Genomic DNA, 23,317 nt, shown 5'->3' on the forward strand with positions numbered 1-23,317 from the left:
CAGATCTTTGCAAGCATCATGGAAGTTGACATGCTTGATTTGCTTTCACGGGCCACATAAAATGATATGGCAGGCACTGGACCGCGAGTCTGACACGTGTGGGTTAAGGTTACAACAACACAATGAACTGCACCACCAGCACAATACAGGTGATAAAATACTTGTATTGTAACTTCATTAAAGCAATGTCCCCTCTTGCTAGAGATTTTTAATGAAAATACTTGTGACCACCAGGCTACACATTTCTGAATCCACAAATTTGCTCAAATTAGCTTTAAGCATGTTACCGTTAACATTATCAATGCAGCTGATCATGTTAACGATTCCCCCCGAAAAATAACATTGATTTAACAAAGTACAAAACAGATCAATATCATTATGCAACACATTATTTGTACAAATTCCTGCAAGTCTTTACATTTTCAAATGATCACTTCTACAACATTCCGAGGAAATCACAATGTCCCATAACTGATAAGATCTTTTTAGGGCAGGCCATTGTGTTACTCATGATGTCTTTGGGGGCTACCTGGTTTAGACTGAATCAACAGCGCTCCTGTTGCTCTGCCAAATAATCAACTCATCTTGACAATTTCTCTTCAGTAGCTTCAAAATATGATGACTCAACTAATTTCACGCAATCGACAAAAACAGTTAACCTGTTACTTATCTATGCAGGCTATTGTCATAGATTGTTTTTGTGAGGCAATAGAACCCCAAACAAAATTATTCATTTTCTAATCAATTTAAATAAATCAAGAGTGTTTCCTATGGCGATTTGGCACACTATATAAAAGGCTGGCAGTTAGGTGAAGAGTGTGATGAGTCATTTGTGTAGACTAAATCCCATATCTCAGTGAGCGGCAAAGCTTTGCGGGTGTGTGAGCACGAAGCTAATGTTTTTCCGTCAGGGTTTGTTCAAGGTTGAAAAGGTTGCAAAGATGTTTTCAAACAGTTTTCAAACTGTTTGCGAACGCCTGGCAAACATCTTTGAATTATGAACACATAATGGTGACAACTTTTGAGCTGTCATCCTCACAGAAGATCAAGGCTCAAACCCCCGACTCTGCATCCTCAGCATGAGCTGCAAGGTCATCACTGGAATTAACTTAGAAGAACTAGAGATCCAAATTCCTATCTGAAACATGACCTAATTGTACCTCTTTGTTAAGTGTATGTATCTCACTGTATCTCAGCTGGCTAATTGAACATCCTCAAATGACATGACCTGATTTCCACTACGCAGACTCTCTATCAACAGTGGCCCCCGAGTAAAATCCCAATTAATTGTTGAGATTGTCGTGTGACTTTTTTCTCATGGTGACCACTTAATTATTCTTTGAAAGGAAGAAAAATGTTGATTATGTGTTGAAGGTAAGAAGACAGGATCAAAGTCATCCAAGTCAGCTGTGATGGGATTAGGAAAATGAAGAGGAGGCAAGAGGCGATTATCAAAGCCTTCGGTGAAAAAAAAACACATGCAGGCAGCACCCAAAAAACTCTCAGCTGGAGAAATTACCCAGCTTTGGTGCAATGTTGGATGACTGACACTGGTACATGTCACAGCTGAGATGAGATATCATGACGGTACTCCCACTGAAGCCCCACCAGTCCAGATCCATCACTCACACCACACCAAATCCACAGGCAACGGGGATAACAGTTATCAAGAGACCAAGAAAGGTTTTGTATTGTTTTTACAGTTCAACATACTCCCGACATAAACACCTAGAACCAGATCCAGGGTACAACTCCAAAAGTTGTACATTAGTTCAGCTTATAGCACATTCAGAGCAAGCTCTTAAATGATAGTATTGATTTTATGGATTTACAGTACCTCTTACTATATTACCTGTACTTCGGTTACAATCACCAGACACACATTAAGTACACTTACACAATCTAAAGAGTTACCCATACAAGAGCTGTATCAGCAAATCTAACCAGAACAAAAAAAATAAAACTGGCCTTTCCTTCAACATTAAGAAATGTATTATATATGTGAACGTTTTTGTTGAGGATTTAAGTGGTTGACAATATCTGTTTCTATACACTTGTGTACTGAAATTAATGAGATACCGGTAATCAAGAATATGGTTGGATGCAGCATGCAAATCTATAACAGTTAACCAGTTCTTTCAAGTTGTCTTTGTAAAGGCAACATGTTTGTTACAGTTCTTAAATCTCATTAATATGGTGGCTGGAGTGCATATTTTATGTGTATTGGATTGTCTCTAAAATTGCAAAATTTTAAAAACCAGTAGAGAATCAAAAACCTGTATGGTTGAGAGAGTTAAAGAGTTGGGAGATGGACATTAAAGGGGAAATCAACCCAAACGTTATTGTCAAGAATATGTTTCCAGCAGGCCAACTAGTTGAAACACGGCATCGTGATTAATATTACGTTTGTGGAATTTGAGTTAACCAGAAAAATCTGACAGAAGTGACAAAATGGCCGCCACCAGAGATGGTTAAAAAAGGGCAGCTTATTCCACAAACGCAATATTTATCAGAATGCCTTGTTTCAACTACTGGGCTTGCATTGAACATATTATTGGAAAATAAATATGTTTGGGTTGACTTCTCTTTAAGGGACTTTATCTGTGGCCAAATCAAGAAGGAACTTAACTGGGAAAAAAGAAAACATAACTAAGCGCACTTCAATTAGCCCTCAACCTTCATATAAGATACACCACTGAGATGACCCTAACACCTTTTGAATTTTATTGTATATGTACATTTGACCTCTGCTTTTTAAACTATAGTTATGAGCAGTACTCAGGCCTGGGTTCCTTTGGTTCCAGGTTGCATACTTTAGCCCTCGAAACAAAGTTGGCTCATCTTGATACTACTGTATACTGGAAACTACTGGGTGCCACCATCTCAACCAGATGACATCAGTCTACTCTTCCAGTCAGCAGCAGTCTTCTCAGGTTACCTCCAGCAGGCACTCACAGTGCCTGTCAGCCCACTGCATCACTCTGCAGCAGCACTTGCAGGCTGCAAGCCGCACACAGGAAAACAAACCTGGCTCCATAGCTGAAACTAGATCCTGTCTAATATTGGTGTCTAATATTGGTCTGTTCGGAAATTCCTGTGCTATTGTGACAAAGACTGCTGTAGCGAGGTGCTTTCTTAAACTTCACTGAAGAGACCTGACAAAGGCAATGCCAAATCAGGCAAATCTATTTTTTTAAGGTGACAAGGTTCATAAAGAACACACAGTACATTGTAATGTCTTCATGTCTAAACTTACAGTATACTTGAGCTGCTTACCAATAGGATAACAACTTGCTCTGAGGCAATAACAATTATGTAGACAAGCAGCCACTGTGCATAGTTGAGAAATCCTTGGATGACATAATGAACTTGTTAAATATTTGGTTACCAGAAGGAAAAGAAGAGCTCAAATACCACGTAGAACCGAATTCTTTCTTAAATAAAACCCTGTACCAACACCTTGTATTGTTTCCAAGCCCATAAATGCATGGAAGTAAGTCCTGTGTGATCCACCACAATAAAACATACACCAGAAGGTCAAAATCAGACGATGTCAAAAGCACCCATGGTCCTTTTCCATACGAGTAGGGGGCCATTTACAGGCAGCAGCGACAAGAACAGGTGAAAGTCTTTTTTTTTTTCTTTTAAGAGACGTCTAGTGTAATCTGGTGCTAATTTTAGGCAGCACGGTGCAGACAAAAGAAGGGTGCCTCGAGGTGTCTGACGCTCGTCTCGTTTCCAGCCATCCCACAATCCACCTGCCCATACTCCTCACCCGCACTCACCCAATACACCGGAGCCGGAGCTTTGCGGCGGGTTAGCGGCCGTCTCCGGCCTCTCCGCATCTGCCTGCTGCGTTCGGTGTCGGTGGCGGCCACTCTCGGATCCATCGCCGGCCGCTGTGGCGCCACCACTGCCACCGCCGGCGGCGGCCGCCACCGAGGCTGCGGCGCCTTGCGTCCCCGCGTCGGGCATGCTCTCTATCCGCGAGGAGCGATGCGTGCTGATGGGGTTCTCCTGGCGCTCGAGCAGGGCTGTCGCATCTCAGGGTGAGGGCAGAGCATGGGAACGGCGCGGCGGTGGAGTTAAGGGTTCAAATAGTGTGAAAGTGACGTGAAGGTTGTCGGTGATGGTGCAGCGGTGGGGCTGGGGAACAGGATGCGTGGTTCGATGGAGAGCGACCCCGCGTTGACTACAGGGGCGGGACAAAAGAAAGGGGGAGGGGAGGGGGGCCAGGGGGCTGGGCCACACACACCTTGAGGACAATTCACCACATAGGCCGTATGTCGTGCAGAAAATGGCATTATCTTTCAATGACAACTCTAAGTCTAACAATATACAGTACACGATTATCTCATCCACGAGCACCAATGCTGTCATCAATTATGTGGATATATATGTACAGTAAATAGGCCTACAACAGAGGGGTGCAAAAGTAGGTACAATTGCATCTGCTCAAATTGTTGGCTTTGGACATTTATTGACAATACTTTTTTCAATGCCATAATTCTGAGCATAGTAATCCCTGTGGGTATATTTATTAGGCTTTACACAATCAGGATTTTGGAGCCAATCAACGAGTTTAAAAAATATATAAATAAATAAATAAAAATAACCAATCACTGATCCGATCAGAAGATGGACCGATTTATCCAATCTATTTAAACAAGTTGTTTATTTACTATACAGTCGACCCCCACTATTCACGGGGGATTGGGACCAGCCTGGCCCGCGAATAGACAAAATGTGTAATTGACCAGTGGTGGAGTGGTCACATGAAGTTCTGTCCTCCAAAGTGGTGGACCCTGAAGGCCATCATCGTCAGTCATCATTCAGGCCGGCCCAGTCCATCAGTATGTCACTCCATCATTATTAATGCACTTCCTTCATCGCTAAATTAAATTTCGACACCGATATTTTAAGATTGTCAGCACAAAAAATGTTTACAATGTTAACAGCACACAATTTTATTCATTTAGGAACAATTTGGACCACTTTACAGTCACAAAATTATAAATAAAAATGATTATATATATTACTGGTCCTCCACCTGCTTCTTGTCCCCAAAATGCCTCTCACCTTTTTTTTTCAGGTTCCTGGTGGTCCGGGATATGGCCAAAAATGGCTTCTGTCTGCACTTATTCCATCAGTATTTCAAAGTTACTGTCCGTCATCAGCCTTCCAGCGAAAACGGGGAGTCCATCACTGATGGACTGACAAACGTTCTGTTGGTAGTGACGGATAGGTTTAAATTTCCACCTCTGTAATTGACACTCATTGAAATGCATTGGGAAAAAATAATAACAATTAAACCCTAAAAAAATATTCACACAATATACGAAAAATGGGTTGGAACCCAAGCCCCTCCCAAAACTAATTATTTAAAAATATTGGGGAAAATTAAAAAAAAATCAGACTGTATATGCTGAGAAACCTTTGATTATGAACGACGGCAGTGCAGAACGTCCCCGGAGTGAACGAGATTTCTGAACTAATTTCTAATTTCTTTTAACTTCACTTTTCTACTCTTTTCTTATTTATTTATTTTTTCAAACTAATCACAGGGACTGCATCTATATTTTAACTACAATACTATAATCTGGCACAGACCATCCATACTCTTAAATTGAATGTGTTCTGTACACGGTGCCTTACAACTAATATGAGAAACGAAATGAATAAAGATGGTAAATAATAAAGAACTCAATAAGAAGAGCCACTGCACCAGGCGGTGCAAAGGCCCTTTTGGAAGCTGTGTTTGCCCGAAAACTCTTTTCAAGTGGGTATATCCTGGTGAAAATGTATGACTTTTATAGGTCCACAAAATGTTCTCCCCAAAACTTGCTCAATCGCTGGATGTTTTGTTGTAGGGAGAGATCCAAAACAGGAAGGATATGGCTCTCAAGGAACCAGAGTTCCCTACTCCTAAGCAAGAATGTTAGAAGAAGAAGAAAAAATCAGCCCTCAACACTAATTTCACAGATTAACACAAAATCTGATGGGCAAGTCTATTATAACAGGACACATGAAACGGTTTCAACGACCAATGGAAAAAAAATTAAACGAAGTCGGCTATTTTGGACATTTCAGGCGAATTCCAGGGGCCGTACTCTCATGAACGTCTATGAGGGAATTTTCCCAAATGAGCCCCAATCTGCAGGTGCACTAGACCGATAGGATGAAGCTAAAATTCCAAGGTTTGTTGTTAATCTTTTTTTTTTTTTTCATAAATGCAATCAATACTTTCAATCAATCGTACTAAATTAATTTATTTAGTAGAAGACATTCATGATTATCTCTACTTTAAAACACAAGATCTTCAGCAACATGACATATGACATCATATTGTTTCTGTATAAAATTGAAATATATGACAAGTACAAGAAGGAGTGTGTTGTCATGTTTGTTCAAGTTGAAAAGCCCTGCACCTTTCAAATAGCCTAACATAAACTAAGGCACAACAAGTTGACACCTTAAGTCAACATGTGCTTCAAAACGAACAGTATTGGTGGTTACGTGGAGGTCAGCTGATGCTTGGTATGTTCTGCTCCAATGTTTGTGTAACATTATGATATAATAGTGGTTGGAGACAAGGATATTTGTCCAGTGCTGATCAACAGCTGTTGGGTAACAGCTGTCCTGCTCTTTCCACACATAGGGAAGCTATAAGTGATTGAGATCCCAGGTGAAGATTGCTGCTGGAATCTTAGGCCATGTGTATTTACTGTATTCACAATGTATGCACTGGAAGCTGTGTTTTATAGTGCAGCCATGCACACAAGCCCTGAATCTTGTATGGCTCACCAAGGTTTTTTTTTTTTTATTGATCAGCAGATTCTTTTTCCCTGACTCTCATTTTTTTGAACTGATGGATTGGCTAAACTGACAGAGTCCCTGCTGTATGTCCCCCTGTCTGTTTTTACGGCATGAGGAACGCATAGCAGACATAATACACTTTCATACAAATATGAAACAACAACAACTACAGTGACATACAATATTAAATGCAATATAAACAACTAGGTGTAACCATTACAGGGAAAGTGATGGCTTATGCATCAACTTTGCATACTTTTGCTGCCTGCCAGTGAAAACTTGAATTTGTGTTCATACCATTGCAGTGGCTAATGGATGGGCCTGGAAAAATCAGGATGGGCCTGAATGTTTCTTTCACTGAGTACAATCCTCCTGTACGACACATCGTATATTCAAATAAAATGACAAACTGAATAATATGAAGTTCAGATCTTCCTTAGACAACCACAATTATGCCATTCTTAATATTCAATCCAATAAAACACAAGTAAACACAATATAACCATATTTACTGAACAAATGAAAAAAAATAGATTAATAAAATTCAATAATAAATCATTACATAATTTAGATTTTTTTTGTCATATTTTCTTACGTTTGTTTTTACTGATATATTTTTCGCTGTTGTTATTGGGGTTTTGTTTGTTTGTTTGTTTCTTATTCAGTGTCATACGCAATTGAAGGTGTATTACAAGACACAAAAATAAACAGTAGGCAGCCATTCACAAATATAACAAACAAAGAGAGTCCCCTTGCGTAACATCCAAGAACATGATAGAAACTCAGCCAAATAAAATGGCTTATACTTAAACAGATTCTTTGAGTCTTTCCTCTGACATTGCATCCGAGAGTTTACTTTACTGAATAATTGCCTCCCCAAATCATGATACAAAGGACATTAAAACAAAAAGTGCATTTCATTTTCAATGTCATTTAAGTGACATTAAAAAAAAAAAGTGACATAAACAACAAGTCCGCGCCTCCTCTGGGACGGAGTGGAAACCCTTTCCAAAGCCAGCGGCAGAGTACCGGACCTCAATTTAGTACACACTGATCTCTGGTGGTATTTCCCAGAATCCCCAGCAGCACGGAGTGAATTTAAAGACGGACAGTAGGCGGGGTGTATGTTAGATTGACAGGTTTTTAAACGAATGGACCTTCATGACTTGCCACTATTGAACGAAATTAACCAATCAAAATCAGCTAGGGAGCTGCAGCACACACTATGCGTTATAAAAACATTGGGTCAAAAATGAGCATTGAGTGTTTGTGCTTTCTGTACGTGACGTTTATAAATGTTTCACTTTTCTTAAACGTCTTTTTATTTAAAAAATGTACCGCCGTTTTTTCACACCGTCAGAATGTCATGGAATAAATTCTACCGGGAGCAAAAAGTAACTGTTTTGTGTTAGCTACTTTCAAAATCACGATGCTAGTATCGTCTGTCCTTTACGGAGTAAAGACAGCTACAGCCTTCAAGAAAAGGTTTGTAGTTAACGCCAACCTTTTCGTTTGTTGACTGTTAACACAGGAGAAAGCAGAAATATACTAACTCCCCAAAATTTCAACATATGTCTAATTGACATAATAAAATTTTAAATTTGATATGGTTGGTCTATCATATATCTTATGGAACCACATTACAGTGTATGTATTGTTCCTTATAGCAGATGGACTCCTCTCTTCAGGCATCTGAGCTGCTTCGATGGAGTGCCTCCCGCACTGATTGATGCTGAAACTATCTTTGCATTATCATCAGGCCATGGCAAATGTGGGGTTGCCGTGGTACGGATCAGTGGCCCCGCATCCGCTACAGCCCTCAAGCGTATGGCGGGCCTCACACGGAACCTGCCTGTTCCTCGCAGCGCATTGTTAAGGAGCATCACACATCCCCTGTCAAAAGAGGTGCTGGACCGTGGGCTTGTCCTCTGGTTCCCAGGTGTTTAAAACACTTACATTGCTCACACATTTGATTTTGATTAATCTATGGATGATTTATCCCTTTTCACAATCACATTCAATCCAATGCATTTCCTCTCACATCAGGAACGTTTGCATACAAAGTAAATTGAAGACTCTAAATTGGCCATAGGTGTGAATGGTTGTTTGTGGATATGTGCATTTTTTTCCCCCTAAAAAAGAGCACCTTTTTTAAGCTATGCTCCAGCTTCCCTACCCATGATCCTGATGAGGAAAGTGCCCAAAAACTGAATACATGTTGCTGTCCAAAATATTATGGAAAACCAGACATTTATATTTAGTTTCTGACTATTTTGTCTTTTTTTTTTATGTGACCAGCTCCTCACAGTTTCACAGGAGAGGATAGTGTTGAGTTCCACATCCACGGAGGTCCTGCTGTGACTGCTGCTGTTCTTCAGGCTCTTGGTAGCTTTCTATTTGCACTCTTTTTTTGTTGAACTCGAATACATTAATGCAGTGTTGTGTCCATGACATACACGCAGTTATCTCATGATCTATCGTACAGTCATGTTGCATTCTCAAGCTTGACAAGCAAAATGACTCGGAAAAAAGGAAATTGCGTGGTTGCACTTGCTTCTTTGTGCCTTTAGAGAGCAGTGTTGTATCAATTTGAAAGACGGTCAGTCGGAATACAAAACCATTGCAATGCTTTCTACAAGGTACTGTATATATTTCATATTGTTTTAAACAAAATTAAACAAATTTGAAGCAGAAGAAAACATGCACTATGTAATATTTTGCTGCATTTAAAGGCCATGATTCTAATTGAACCGTTTTGCTCTCCCTTGATCATAGTTCTAAAGTAATTGTGTAAACTTTAAAAACAAACTAGATTAGTTTCACATAAACCCTAATTGACATGTGACCCTGCATTTGATCATTGTAATTGTGTGTGTATGCGTGAGTTTGTGCGTGTGCACAAAGTGCATACAAAGTACATTTTTATCATGTTTGTATGCTGTGTTTGGTTGTGTGTCTGTTTCTCAGGAAGTGTGCCTGGCATGAGGCCTGCTGAATCTGGGGAGTTCACGCGAAGGGCCTTTCAAGCAGGGAAACTTGGCCTGACAGAGGTAGGTCGAATCATCTGACAGCATTTTTGTGGGGGTATTTTACAGTCAATCAACACCATTTAGCTTATTCTAAGTAGGACTAAAATCCAGTCCAGTGTGTTCCTACATGATGTCATATGTTCTCATTTCATCATTTCACTTAATTTTCTGTAATGTTCCTGTAAAGTGAAAATAAATGTCTTGTAAATTGACACACCATAGAGAAGAGTGTTGTTAACAACCCTGCCAAATTCGAAGGATAAAAAAAACATCTCCAAGTTCATTCAATGAGGCTCAAAATTATGCAAAACCAATCTTCTCAAACGCTGTGGGTGTGTCCGCTGAATGTACTCAAGCCGCGCTCACTTTAGATTTTCTTTTCCATGTCATTCTCCCTTGGTATTTATTTACCACACAACATGAGTGTTTTTCACATTCCAGTACAAATGTAACCCTAACCCTGTGCAACACTCAATCTCTAAAGCCTTTCAGTCACAGCAATGAAATGAAAATGTCATCTTTCGCTAAAGTGCAAACGAAGAGCATCGTGTGAGGCCTGAGAAACATTCTGTCGTGTACAGTACAATACTGTAAAGCATTGATGACTACAAAGATTGTGCCTGACAATGCGGATGAAGTCTATATTTTCACAGGTTCACTGTCAGTTGTAATGCTTCTTAAAGGTGGAGGGGCTCGGGGATCTGATCCATGCCGAGACTGAGGCCCAGAGGAGACAGGCACTAAGGCAAATGTCAGGAGATCTTGGCCGTCTATATCAGGGCTGGAGTCACAACCTAAAGCGGGTGCGTTTGATTTACAACACCTCACCTTCTCTAACATTTATTGCATCGTCAATGTCATACACACCTTAACCAGTCACTTTATTGTATACCTTGCTAATAATCATCACTCCGGAGAGTGATGACGACCAAGCCATGCCTTTTCTTCTTTAACTGTACTTTTGCCTTTGCTGCCGGAAACTATAATTGTGTGGACTTAATCAACATTGGATTACATTACAACTTGATGACTTCAAGCGACTTTTGACTTAACTTTCAATATCCCGGATGAGATAGCGTGATTAGCGGGAGCTCAGTGGATTGGTGTAGGGTCTGGCGGGCGCCATAGGCGACAGACGGAACGTAAACAAAAGCGGGGTTGCAGAGGCCAGCGAATGGCTAGGCTAAAGAAGCAGCCACTAAAGTTTGAATTTCTATAGGTTGACAACTCTGTGTCGAAAATTTTGGTCTAACTAAATTTAGTGCTGTTGCAAACCAAGAAAAAAAGTGAGAAGCACTGGTCTAGAGCCCTGAAAGTACCGGTACTGGCTTTCCTCAGTGTTTTTCCATGTTGACATCACTCATTTGCTATAGATTTGCTGGCTGCACATACTTGACAGGAATTATTTGGGATAGCGCATTATGATTGTGGAAGTAGCCACCACGAGATGGTATACTTTACTGTGTTCATAAAAGGATGAATGTGGTCAGTAAAATAAAATATGTAATGGGCACTCAAGTGGGGCTCCAAGTATAACCCACATCATTTCACCACCAGCCTAAGCTGCTGGTCCAAGTCAGGATCTGTTTGTTTATGTTGATTTTGCTAAATCTTGACCCTACCGTCCGAATGTTGTCGAAACAATGGAAAGTTTTCATGTCAGACAGCTTCCTCAATTGTGACATGAGTTAGTTAACTTCATACTATCTTAAACCCTTCTGGTCATTCTCCTTTGACCTATGCTATCACCAGGATATAGTTTTACACAATGAGCTGCTGCTTACATGGATATTATCTCCTTTCTGACTTCATGTGTAAACTCTGAAGATGTTTGTGCGTGTGTAAATTCCATCATCGTTTTCAGGTGATAAGTACAATTAAAGGGGACTTATTATGGAAAATAGATTTTTGATTGCTTGAAGAAAAATAGTTGGTTTCCCAAACATCAAGTGTGAAATTACACAACCAAGTGAGCATTTCATTAGCTGCCTATTTCCAAAAATATGTTCATATGAGGGCGGCAGGGTGATCGACTGGTTAGCGCGTCCGCCTCACAGTTCAGAGGTCGTGGGTTCGATCCCGGCTCCGGCCTCCCTGTGTGGAGTTTGCATGTTCTCCCCGTGCCAGCGTGGGTTTTCTCCGGGTACTCCGGTTTCCTCCCACATTCCAAAAAACATGCATGGTAAGCTGATTGGACTCTCTTAATTGCCCCTAGGTGTGATTGTGAGTGGGGTTGTTTGTCTCTGTGTGCCCTGGCAACCAATTCAGGGTGTCCCCCGCCTACTGCCCGAAGACAGCTTGGATAGGCTCCAGCACTCCCCGTGACCCTTGTGAGGAGAAGCGGTATAGATAATGGATGGATGTTCATATGAGTCGTCATGAATTATAATTGAATTTACAGTACATTGCCCTTTTCACCAAGGTAGACACAGTGTTTGTCTTTGCTGGTGTGTTTGCTGCATGTGGAGGGGTTACAAGTGGTTAAGTGTTGTGTAATTCTTTATACTTTGTGAATGTGAAGGAAACCAAAGAATGACAAAGACACCTGGGAACTGTTTTTAATTGTGTGGGGCTGGGGGGGGGGGTCAACTCTGTCTCCTTCAATACATTAAGAAGTATCTTAAATCACATTTCTTTCCCATTCTGATGGTCAAAACTTCAGCAAGTAATCCTGGCCATGTTTAAGTGCAGTGTGTTGCTACCATGTGATTGATTCCATACATATTTGTGATAACAAGCAGTTTGACCGAATTGAATATTCTGAGAGAGATTTGATCTTATGTGTACTTGTCGGTGTGGTGAAAGAAATTCTGTGTGTGCGCGCCTTCAGTGGGCTCTACAGCATACGGCGTCCAATGCTGATGCACAATGCTGACAGATGTTTGGCCGGGTCAAAACTACATCTCAGAAACACACCAAGTTATCTTTTCACATCATGTGACTGTAGTTCTTTGAAGTCACTCTGTCCATGTGGAGGAACTTTCTGGACATCAGCCAAACGCTCCCGCGTTGCACCATTTGGGAGCAACTGTTCCAGGTGTTCTTCCTTGAGAAACTTCCTGAAATGTTTTTCTTTAGGTGTCTTAATAGCATCTTTATTTTAAGGATAAGACCTCTGGGAATGTGGGAATAATATAATGCTGTGTGATGTTTATGGTTAAACTATTTTAAAAAAAAAAAAAACACAATGCAACTTTTTTTTTTAGCCATTATTGCATGCGTGTATGGATCTGAGTATGGGAATCTGAGGCTTCCTGTTTTTCTTCAGCTATACTACTATTGTGTGTGTTCCGTAATGCCAATCATGATACTGATTTGTGGTGTGGTGGAAGTACAGAGGCTTTCCTTCAGCTGCTTTCAGCTTCCAAAACACCTTGGAAGCTGTTCAATTTTATATTTTGGTTTCCTTTATAAATCAAGTTAATGCTATGTATGTGTCAGATGGTCAGTTTAGATTTTTTTTTTAAATCCCTGGGAGAAGGACACTTATTTGGATGACTTTTCCTTTACACCATACAGTGTAGTGGTGGTAAAAACAATGTTCATTCACTGGCCACAACATTAAGTACACTTGTACAATCTATTAAAACCAATACAAGACTGTAGTATATTAAAAAAAAATCCGTCTTAATGATGATAATATTGCTGAGTTTTGATGGACACTGTCTGTCAGAGAGCTATTACGGTAATTTAAAATCCTCATTTTGCTAAATGTGTATTTAAAATGAAATGTATTGGAATTACATTGCTAAACCACGACAAACTACATTAATATTAAAAAATATTTTGAGTCTATTTATTTCATGAAGGGTTCAGGAAGCACAGTCCTAGGTTTGAACAGGGATTCCCAGTAATAATGAGCCAACCCTCATCCAAAATGTTCTGCAATGGTTTGAACTATAAAGGCAGATATCATTGTGCAGTGTTTATAGCAGTCTTTTCTCAGTCAGGAAGTCAGCAAATGAGGCCATCATTTGATTACAAACCCCAATTCCAATGAAGGTGGGAGTGTGTAAAATGAAAATAAAAGCAGAATACAATGATTTGCGAATCCTTTTCAACCTATATTCAATTGACTAAACTACAAAGACCAGATACTGAATTTAATGTTGAAAGGGATCAACTTTATCACTTTAAGTTTTTTTTTGTTTTTTCAGGTATTCACTCATTTTGAATTTAATGCCTGCAACATGTTCCAAGAAAGCTGGGGCAGGGGCATGTTTACCACTTCGTTATGTTTCTTTTGAACAACACTCAATAAGCATTTGAGAACCGAGGACACTAAATATTGAAGCTTTCAAAGTTGATTTTTTTTTTTTTACTACAAAGCCACACTTTTGTAACACATGCAGAATGTGGCATGCCTTGCTAAAATGGGCGGGCATGTCCCTGAAGAAGACATCGCTTGGATGGCAGCATATCCAATCCAATCCAATCCAATTAGATTTATAAAGCGCATTTCACAACAGCCACAGCTGTAACAAAGCACTTTACATACAGCAACAGGACGGGCTTGACCGCGTTCGAGCTCACCTGTCAGGTGGGAGGGTCCAACGCATATTTAGTGATGCTTGTCTTCACCTCTGCCTCAGTGTCTTGCCCATGTGGAGGCCTTCATAGACTTCGGTGAAGATGAGCTGATTGAGGATGGAGTCTTAACCCAAGGTACGTACTATATACTCTTGTAAAAATAAAACAAACAAACAACCCAAGGTACGTACTATATACTCTTGTAAAAATAAAACAAACAAACAAACACACAAACAGAACAGTGCTCCCCAGGCTTTCAGAAGAAGGTACAGGCCTGTGAGGGCTCTTTACTCCCAAACGGGAGAGGAGTCGGCCTGACTTTCATGTTTGGACAATTCACTGGCCAACGTACGCTTTGGGAGAAGGCATAGACATGAAACTGTTCCCAAAAAAAAGTTTCCCTTTAGAGCAGCGGGACAGTGGAAGCATTTGTCTTGCTTTCAAAGCCAAACTGTTACTGTGCTCAGTGGCTCAGGAATAGTACTGTCAGTATTACCATCTCTCTTTGTCTCTCTAGACTGGGTTCCCATGTGTGCGCGTTTGCGTGCGTGCGTGTGTGTGAGGAATGCTTCCCTAGAGTCTGTTGCCTGCTGTCTGGCATTGGCAGAACTTTTTCGAGCCCTCAGAAGTTGTCAAGTTTCAACACAATATAGCCTGGGAACTGGTTTGTTTTGGTGGCACGGAATGTGGGCTCATGTCTCAGAGGTGCAAATAATAATAGACTCCCGTTTAAAAATAGCAAGCCGAGCTGGCACATTGTCCCTCCTCTGCCACACGCAAGTATGTGCCAAAGGATGTGGACAAAATGTACTGTACATTTATAACTGTTTTATGAGTTTTAGTGTTTTCATTTTCTAATAATGTGCAGGATCTTGAACGTTGGAAGTGCTTTTATTTATGCATTTGAACTTAGTCATATTTAAAAAAAAAAAAAAAAAAGAGAGAGAGACTTTGACCCAGTTTTTGACAAGACAAATAGCATCAGACAGCGGAAGTCTTTACTTCAAAGCACAGCAATTCCGTTAGCAAAGACAAGAAGGTGAAGTTGAGCACGATACCTCCGTCATGTCCTGTTCCTGTGTTTCCAGTGAATGGAATGGTGCGTGATCTACGAACCGAGCTGGTGCGACACCTAAGGGATGAGAGGAGAGGCGAGCGGCTCCGTAGTGGTGTGCAGGTGGTCATCGCGGGAGCCACAAATGCGGGCAAAAGCAGCCTCCTCAACACGCTCTGTAAGACAGCCGTGGAATATAGCACTTGAGGGGATTATGATTGGATATTAAATGCTGTACACTTGAACTACACTACAATAAGTCATTTGGCTGTAATATAATTTGCAGGGAAACACACAACATAAGTGTCAGACAGGCGGCTTGACAGTGCCTGTTTAGCAGTTGGGGAAATGTGCCAGATCTCCAGTCCCTGCTCTTATCACTTGGCTGTTTAGGGGAATCAAACCTGTGGCCCTTACAGGCCCACTTCGGAACAAATTGCTCCCTTTTGTCAGTATAGTAGAAGAATTAGTGTAGTATAATTGTTAGAGTCATGATTTGTAATTGAATTTAAAATACTCTAGTTTTGAAAATCCGGGCTGCGGTGACGCAACGCTGCACACAGGATGGTCTCATGGCTGGCCTCATGGCAGCATGAGCTGCGGATTATCGGAATTTTTGATCGGCAATAAAAGGCTTTGATCGAATATTCCGATCACGTCATTTTTCACGCAAATCGTCCAATCATGATCGGTGGCCGAATGCTAGTCTTTTGTAATTTTTCTTTTATTTTCAATGAATGAATTCAGAACTGTGGCTTCACTCTGTTACTATGTCAATTATTTCAGATAAATGAAAAATAGTGAAGCATGTGCTTTATTCTGCTGTTTTCAAATCCAGGCCAGAGACCTGCAGCCATTGTGTCCCCCATTGCCGGAACCACGAGAGATGTGGTGGAGACGGCTCTGGACATCGGTGGCTTTCCTGTTGTCCTGAGTGACACAGCAGGCCTGAGAGACAGTTGGGACCTGGTGGAGAGAGAGGGGGTCCGTCGAGCTCGCGAACGGTAGTACAACGTTTACGTTGCCGTTCACATAATGGCCTTTTGTCCATATTTTGTGACATGCATTCGCTCTGTGACAAATGCCTGGACCAGGGCTGTCCAAACTCGGTCCTCAAGGGCCGGTGTCCTGCCTGTTTTCCATCTATCCCTGCTGCAGCGCACCTGATTCAAGAGATCATGATCGGCATCGAGCTTCTTCAGAACTTGCCGATGAGCCGATCATTTAAATCAGGTGTGTTGCAGCAAGGAGAGCTGGAAAACAGGCAGGAAAGCGGCCCTTGAGGCCCGGAGCTAGACACCCCTGGCCTAGACAAATGTGTCTAAAAACAAAGGAAGGAAGAAATAAGTCATCAGCCTATAGTAAAGCCTCTGTAACCAACAGAACTTGTCTTATTGCTCCTCCGTGGATATAAATACATGGATAAACACTCCCAGGAGGTTGCATACTGAAGAAGTACCTTTCCTTGATTATATTTACAACACGTCATCCGTGATGTTTAGAATGGACATATTGAGAGACGTTTACTGACAGCCACTTCCTCTGTTTACACTGGGGGAAAAAAACGTATTTGTCAAACCCGTCATCACTGCTTTGTCCTGTACTAAGAGGCCACTAGATAGACAGGCAGACAGATGGAGGAATGACCACTCACACACTATTGACACATTGTTGGATGTTATATGTTTGGTCACATATGAACTTCATTGGTAAAAACCATCAGAATGATAATGACAGGCTGACAAAGCGCACTAGACCAGATTACTCGGGTTGATAAATAAAATATATTATTATTATTATTATCATCATAATCATTATCATCATTATTATTACAATTAGCACAATTACAACAGCTTCTCAATGCACGTTATGTGATATTTAGCAAAGTTCATGTTTCCTAGGAGAACGGTGGTTCTTCATTTCACCACTTGAATCCATTCTTACAGGTGATGAAAGAGCATAATTATTGCACTAGTGTGCATCAAATTCATGCACTTAGAACAAAGTATTCAGATATGTGCAGTTTTCAGAACCCATCCCACCCTTAGTTACGTTACTTTGCTGTACTTAAATTCACATATTTTTCACTGATCCCAAACCAACGTTCGTAATGCTAGCTAAACTGTGATGTTAGCTTACCTGTCGTTGTGGGTTTTGTGATGACAGATGAAGTTAGACGTTGTTTTGTCTTCATCCCGTGAGGTGTACACTGTGCATTTTGCCATCCCATTTTGCCAACGTTAACGTTATTAGGGATGTAACGATTAGTCGAAAATTGATATAAAATCGATTCGCCCCGATTAATCAATTTGATTAATCGAAAATCGCGTTGGTTAAATTCATCTAGAAACTGATGTCTTGAAACGTTTTTTCATTCCAGATGCATAGCACATTTTGAATGTGTAGATCAAATTATGCTTTTGCGCCAAACATTGCATATTGCGTTTGTGGATGGCTGCAGAACCACACTAGTGCACAGAGACAAGCATGGAAGCAATTTTAAAAAAATCAAATCAAATTGGGAACTGAAAATCGAATCGAATCGGGGCTTGAGTGAATCATTATATTGAGTTGCTCCATCGCTCTTAGTCTTTAGGTTGCCACTTCACTCCGACAGGTGAACGCTGACTGGGTTGCCAGGTTGGCTTCTTGTTTCCTTAACTTCCGAAAAAGGCAAATTGTGTTGAAATGCAGATTTCAAACTATAAACAAGATGACTTGTCACGTCATGTAGTTCAAGTCAAGTCAAATCAAGTCATTCCAAAGTTTTTGGCAAGCAAGTCCTAAAAATGGTAACTGGAATCTGACTCGAGTCAAATCACATGACTCGCTACAGTATGCTGCTTTAAATAAATGACCATTAAATATGTTTTTGTCACTAATGTACTCCAATAAAAAAATCAAATTCAGCTATGTTCTGTACTTCTTTAGTGCCAATATATTAGCTGATAATCACACTCCATTATTTTTTCAAAAATGTAGGATTATATTAGCGTGTAGTTAGCCTCTGTAGAGTGAGGGATGCTATTTTTTTTCTGTAAGCCTGACAAAAAAAAAAAAAAAAATCCTTGTTTCATGTGTATTTGTCACATGCTGAATTATAAACAAAACCAGTTGTGAAAGGCTTGGCAAGAAAAGACAGACACAAAGTGCTTTTCAGCATGTTGTGTTCTTGGGAATTTAGGTGTTTCAGTATCTTCTGCCGTTCAGCGCAATTATTAACGAATTGTTGAAGTGGCGAGCTGCTGTATAGGAAGGGTTGTACAATTTGTGTTGTGTAGAGAACTTTGTGTCCGCGAAGCAGGTCAGACACTTGTGACCTGAGTCACCACAGGAAGGAGGTGGTAAGTACAAGCATCCGCTGCTGCGACTAGCTGCTCTCATGGGATGGAGGTGCACCACAGTTGGTGCTGGCCATTGCTGAAGGAAGCAACCTGACATAGTTCCGATGGGAATCTCTGGGAAATCTTTGGGTTTAGTTCATTTTGTTGTGTTAAATAAGGGCTGGGGTTTCAGGATACTGTACTATATACTGTATCGTCGTTGTCATGTGACAAACATTTATCTCCATTTTTTTTCAATTTCTTATTTTTACATGAATCACGTTTCCGCTGTTACTGACATCGCATTAAAGTGAAAATTAAAAAAGTTTCCATAATTGGAGATAAGTGTTTTTCACAGGACAGCGACGATTGTTGCTCATTTAACAATTGGCTAAAGGGTTTGTTTGTCAGTTGCAGAAACAAACAAACCCCCCCCCAAAAAAATGTTCCCATGAAAGCTAGATTTCCCTTTAACTACTTGTGATGTTCTGCGATTGGCTAGTGATTATTTTGTAGCCTGCATCTCAGCCAAAGTCAGTTGGGATAGGCCGTTGATTTCATCTTAAACAGCTCCACTCAACTCAACGCAGCTTTATTTATAGCGCACTTTAAAAACAGCCATAGCTGCATTCAAAGTGCTGTACATAAAGTAAAAATCGGACATATAAAAACAAAGGCAGTTTGATCAATAAAGACAATCAATACAACAAAACCAAAGCCGAGTCTCATGATGAGTCGAATGCTAAAGAATAAAAATGTTTTTTATGGGAAGTTTTAAAACTGGACAGAGAGGGATCTTACCTAACGTTTAGCAGGAGGTCACATCAACCTGCAACTGATCCACTGTGAGCCTCCGCTTAGTCCTCGGGACACCTCCACTACAGCATAACAGCTGAATTGTTGATGTTTTTTTTTTTTTCTCTAGAGTTGAGCAAGCAGATTTGACTCTGGTGGTCATGGACTGTTCGCTTCTCCCCACTGATATCGAGCAAGCTCCAGACTTCTTTCAGGACCACCTGAAAAATGTCCTGCTAAATCAGGAGCAGATCCACACAGGTACCTCTCTCTCTCTCTCTCTCTCTCTCTCTCTCTATCTCTATCTCTATCTCTATATGTATATATATATATATATATTTTTTTTTTTTTTTTTTTCAAGTGTTTGTAAATACCTTTGATTGTTGTATTTTTAATGATGTGAAGCACATTGAATTACCTTGCGCTATATAAATGACGCTGCCTTGCCGTGACACCAGATTGTCATGGTCAAGGCCTCATAGCAAAATAAGGTTTAATAGTAATGATGACACGTATTTACTTTTTTATCCCAGAATTGCCATCTGACAGGTTCCTTCTGGTCTTGAACAAGGTGGACTTGCTGCCTGAGGAACAGAGACAAACGCTGAAAATGACGTTTGGCCGCATCTCTGGGCTTCCTCCTGTTTGTGTGATGTCCTGTCACACTAATGAGGGACTTCAAGACTTCCTCACAACACTGCACAGCAGAGTCAAGACTTTGTGAGTCAGCAAGATGAACTACAATTTCTTCTCTCTTTGCCTTAGTTTCAGCTAAATTGCTTCCTTTGAAATAAAACAATCATAATCATCACTGTAATAAAACAAGAATTCCAAACTCACCAATCAGAAGCGGCATGCTTCTCAAGAAAGCAAGCAAGAAAGAACGCCGGGAACAGGTGGAGAAGCAAATGCTAATCGTGAAGCTAATGTGAAACGTAGAGTAGAATTGAACAGTCTTCAGGTACACGGTAAGCACACATGCTTGAAAATGAATTGATTGGTTGAGCCACAAGGCTTTATTAGAGCAGCAGAGACCGCTGTGTGAGTGTAAAGGGTGTGCTATAGCTAAACTACTCTCCCCGCGAGGGCTAAATAAGTAAGGAATAGGGGGAATAAAACAATGGAACCCTCGTGCTATAAAAAGATGAATTTAAAATGGAAAAAAAAAAAAAATATCCATATTTCACCAGTTCTTTTTATCAAACTTCCCGTGCAGGTGTGGCGACCCTCTGTCCGGTGGCCCTACCTTGACCCAAGCACGCCACCGGGCCCACCTGCAGCACTGTGTCGCAGCCCTGGATCAGTACCAGCGATACCGTGACCTGGACCTCGCTCTGGCAGCGGAAGGCATTCGCTTGGCTCTCACCAGCCTGGGCCGCATCACTGGAAAGGTCGGACCAGAGGAGATCCTGGAAATTATTTTCAAAGACTTCTGCATTGGCAAATAGTTTGGTGGCCCACGTCAATGATGAATCTGCAATGATAGCAATGAAGTGCATCGAGAGCCGGGCCGCGGTCTTGCACGGACGGCCCCGCGCGTACTGGCAGAGGAAAGTAAATGACACAATCTTGGCACTCTGCCAAGCTTTGTGTCTTCAAAAGAACACTTGGCGTTCTTGGCTCCAATTGGTTCCCAAGACACCCAAATGTTTTTGTTTTGTTTCAGTTTTTTTTCTGTTATCTGAGTGGAGTGGAGTGGAAATATTTGACATGATGCCTCCCACACGTGTGCTGTAAACTTTGTACAAGTCTTTAGTCGTGTTCAAAAACAGCGTGTTAGGCCTTTGATAAGTGTATATTGGGCCCCTGGGGCCAACCGAGCCAAATTTGGTACTGCATAGTAAAGTGGCGGCACCTGACCACTGCAGGGATCACAACTCTCTGCGCGGATGTTTGTATGTACAGTCCGACCTGGAGCAGCGCTTCGGATTTCAGATGCATCCACATATTCTCCTGTTTTTGTTTTGCTGTTAAAATCTGGCAGTTGACTCAACTAACATTCTTTAGCTTAAAAAAATCTCTGCAGTTACAATGGGTATCAATGCATGGATTTTTGCTCTTCTATTTGGGAGGATGACACTCCTGGACCCGCATGTGTTTTTTTTTTTCTTGCCGCCTGTGTTCTTGTTAAATCAGGTCTTGGCAGGAAATGTGAAATGGAAATACAAAGTAGTCACTATTTTTTCTATGTTGGGGGTAGACCTATCGAAATTGACCAGTTAATCGACAGCTAATCGATTAGCAGATTAATCGACATTATTTTATTCGTCAAGTAATCATTTGACTTAAAATGATCCAAAACCTCTGATATCAGCCTTTCAGCAGTAATTATTCTCCAATTTATGTAGTCTGACTGTTGTATCTTTTGTGTTTAATCAAAATAAGACATTTGCAAACATCTGCTTTTACTTTGGAAACCGATGACTAAACTGAACTTAAAGAGGAATATCAACCCAAACATATTTTTTTTCAAGAATATGTTCCCAGCAGGCCCACTAGTTGAAACACATAATTTTGATTAAAAGTGCATTTGTGGAATATGAGTTAAGCAGCAAAATCCACCCCTTTTAGTCATCTCAGGGGGCGGCCATTTTGTCACTTCTGTCGAATGAAAATGACATCTTAACTACTCAGCGCTCAGGTAATGACCAATCACGGCTGAGCTTCAGAAAACAGGTCAGCCGTGATTGGTCGTTACCTAAGCCCTGAGTAGTTGTGATGTCATTTTCAATCGACAGAAGTGACAAAATGGCCGCCCCCTGAGATGGCTAAAAACGGGTGGATTAACTCTTATTCCACAAACGCAATTTATGTATAGAACATATTCTTGAAAAAAATATGTTTGGGTTGACTTCCCCTTTAACTGAATCAATTTGACGACCCTAGTTGGGCGCATTCGTAGATGCGATCTGACGCCCTAATGCTACTCTGAGTGTGATTGTTCCAAGAGGCAAAGCGGGCTCCCTTTCTTTGATATCCAAACATTTTGTTGGCCTGGCATCTTGCTTGGATAGCTTTTATCTTGTCCTGACTGACGCTCCGACATTCCGTGTCCCCAGTCAGAGCAGCCAAAGCACGCTATGACTTTTTTTTTATGACTTTAAGACGATTTGGCCAATAGTTCTCTCGGGAGGCGGGATCTCCCTCATGGGAAAAATTCATCATTGGAGGAAAGTTCAAGCCAGAGACTTATGGAGATGAGCTTCTACAACCAGTGGCAATGCCATACCTCCACGGTCTGGGACTGGTCTCTGTCCTCCAAGTTGACAATGCTCACTCCCACTGAGCTGAGTTTATCAGAGACTACTTTGCCAATTTGGGAGTGGAGAGGATGGAATGTCTTGAACTCGATCCCATTGAATACCGACATGAGAGTGCTCGGGAGGATGTGCCAGACTGTGGTTCTTCCACATTTTTCTGAGGCTCCTGATTGATAAATGAATAAAATGGTTAAAATTCCAATATGTCTTGTTTCTTCAAACCGCAATCGTCCAATCCACCAAACAGGGTTGACGGCCGGCAACAACAAAATGAGATGTTTGCCACTGGCGGAAAAGATTTGACAAATTTTTCATGGAGGCAACCCACATATTCATCTTTGCTGTTCATCCCACAAATGCGGCACGTTTTATGTTACACAAGACATCTTGTCCTCTCACTTGATTTACAAGAGATTTACAAAGGGGAAATAAACAATCAGAGACAGAAGATGTGACATGGAAAAGCACCTCGTCACATAAATGGAGTGTTAATGTATAGAATGCTGTCAG

At 41.0% G+C, this 23,317-nt stretch overlaps 2 protein-coding genes across 7 annotated transcripts in view; one reads left to right on the top strand and one right to left on the bottom strand.

Moving 5' to 3' along the window:
- The window catches only part of ano8b (anoctamin 8b), a 40,511-nt gene extending 36,344 nt beyond the window's left edge, over positions 1-4,167 (bottom strand). For 3 of the 4 annotated variants that reach the window (XR_015088896.1, XM_086046505.1, XM_086046504.1), the window contains exon 1: positions 3,786-4,167. Coding sequence is in view for 3 of the 4 variants with exons in the window: in XM_086046505.1 (XP_085902631.1) it covers positions 3,786-3,975 (190 nt within the window). In the remaining variant the exon portion in view is untranslated. Of the gene's footprint in view, positions 1-1,519; positions 1,611-3,785 lie in introns of those variants that run through there. The other variant, XM_086046506.1, reaches the window with a different exon arrangement.
- A 3,878-nt stretch (positions 4,168-8,045) lies between these two features.
- Positions 8,046-22,144, top strand: gtpbp3 (GTP binding protein 3, mitochondrial). Of its 3 annotated transcripts, none has more exons than XM_086047826.1 (11): positions 8,046-8,301; positions 8,487-8,755; positions 9,115-9,201; positions 9,784-9,866; positions 10,529-10,648; positions 14,438-14,510; positions 15,464-15,607; positions 16,268-16,433; positions 19,678-19,808; positions 20,081-20,267; positions 20,764-22,144. In XM_086047826.1, the coding sequence occupies exons 1-11, from the start codon at positions 8,246-8,248 to the stop codon at positions 20,993-20,995; spliced, it is 1,548 nt and encodes a 515-aa protein (XP_085903952.1). In that variant the 5' UTR covers positions 8,046-8,245; the 3' UTR covers positions 20,996-22,144. The 3 variants fall into 3 exon arrangements, with proteins under 3 accessions (XP_085903952.1, XP_085903953.1, XP_085903951.1); XM_086047827.1 differs by having other exon boundaries at positions 8,505-8,755; XM_086047825.1 differs by having other exon boundaries at positions 8,231-8,301; positions 8,484-8,755.
- The last annotated feature ends 1,173 nt before the right edge of the window (positions 22,145-23,317 follow it).

Source organism: Filicampus tigris, chromosome 12 (assembly GCF_054856515.1).
Source record: "Filicampus tigris isolate MCC_2025a chromosome 12, RoL_Ftig_1.0, whole genome shotgun sequence".
Classification (NCBI taxonomy): domain Eukaryota; kingdom Metazoa; phylum Chordata; class Actinopteri; order Syngnathiformes; family Syngnathidae; genus Filicampus; species Filicampus tigris.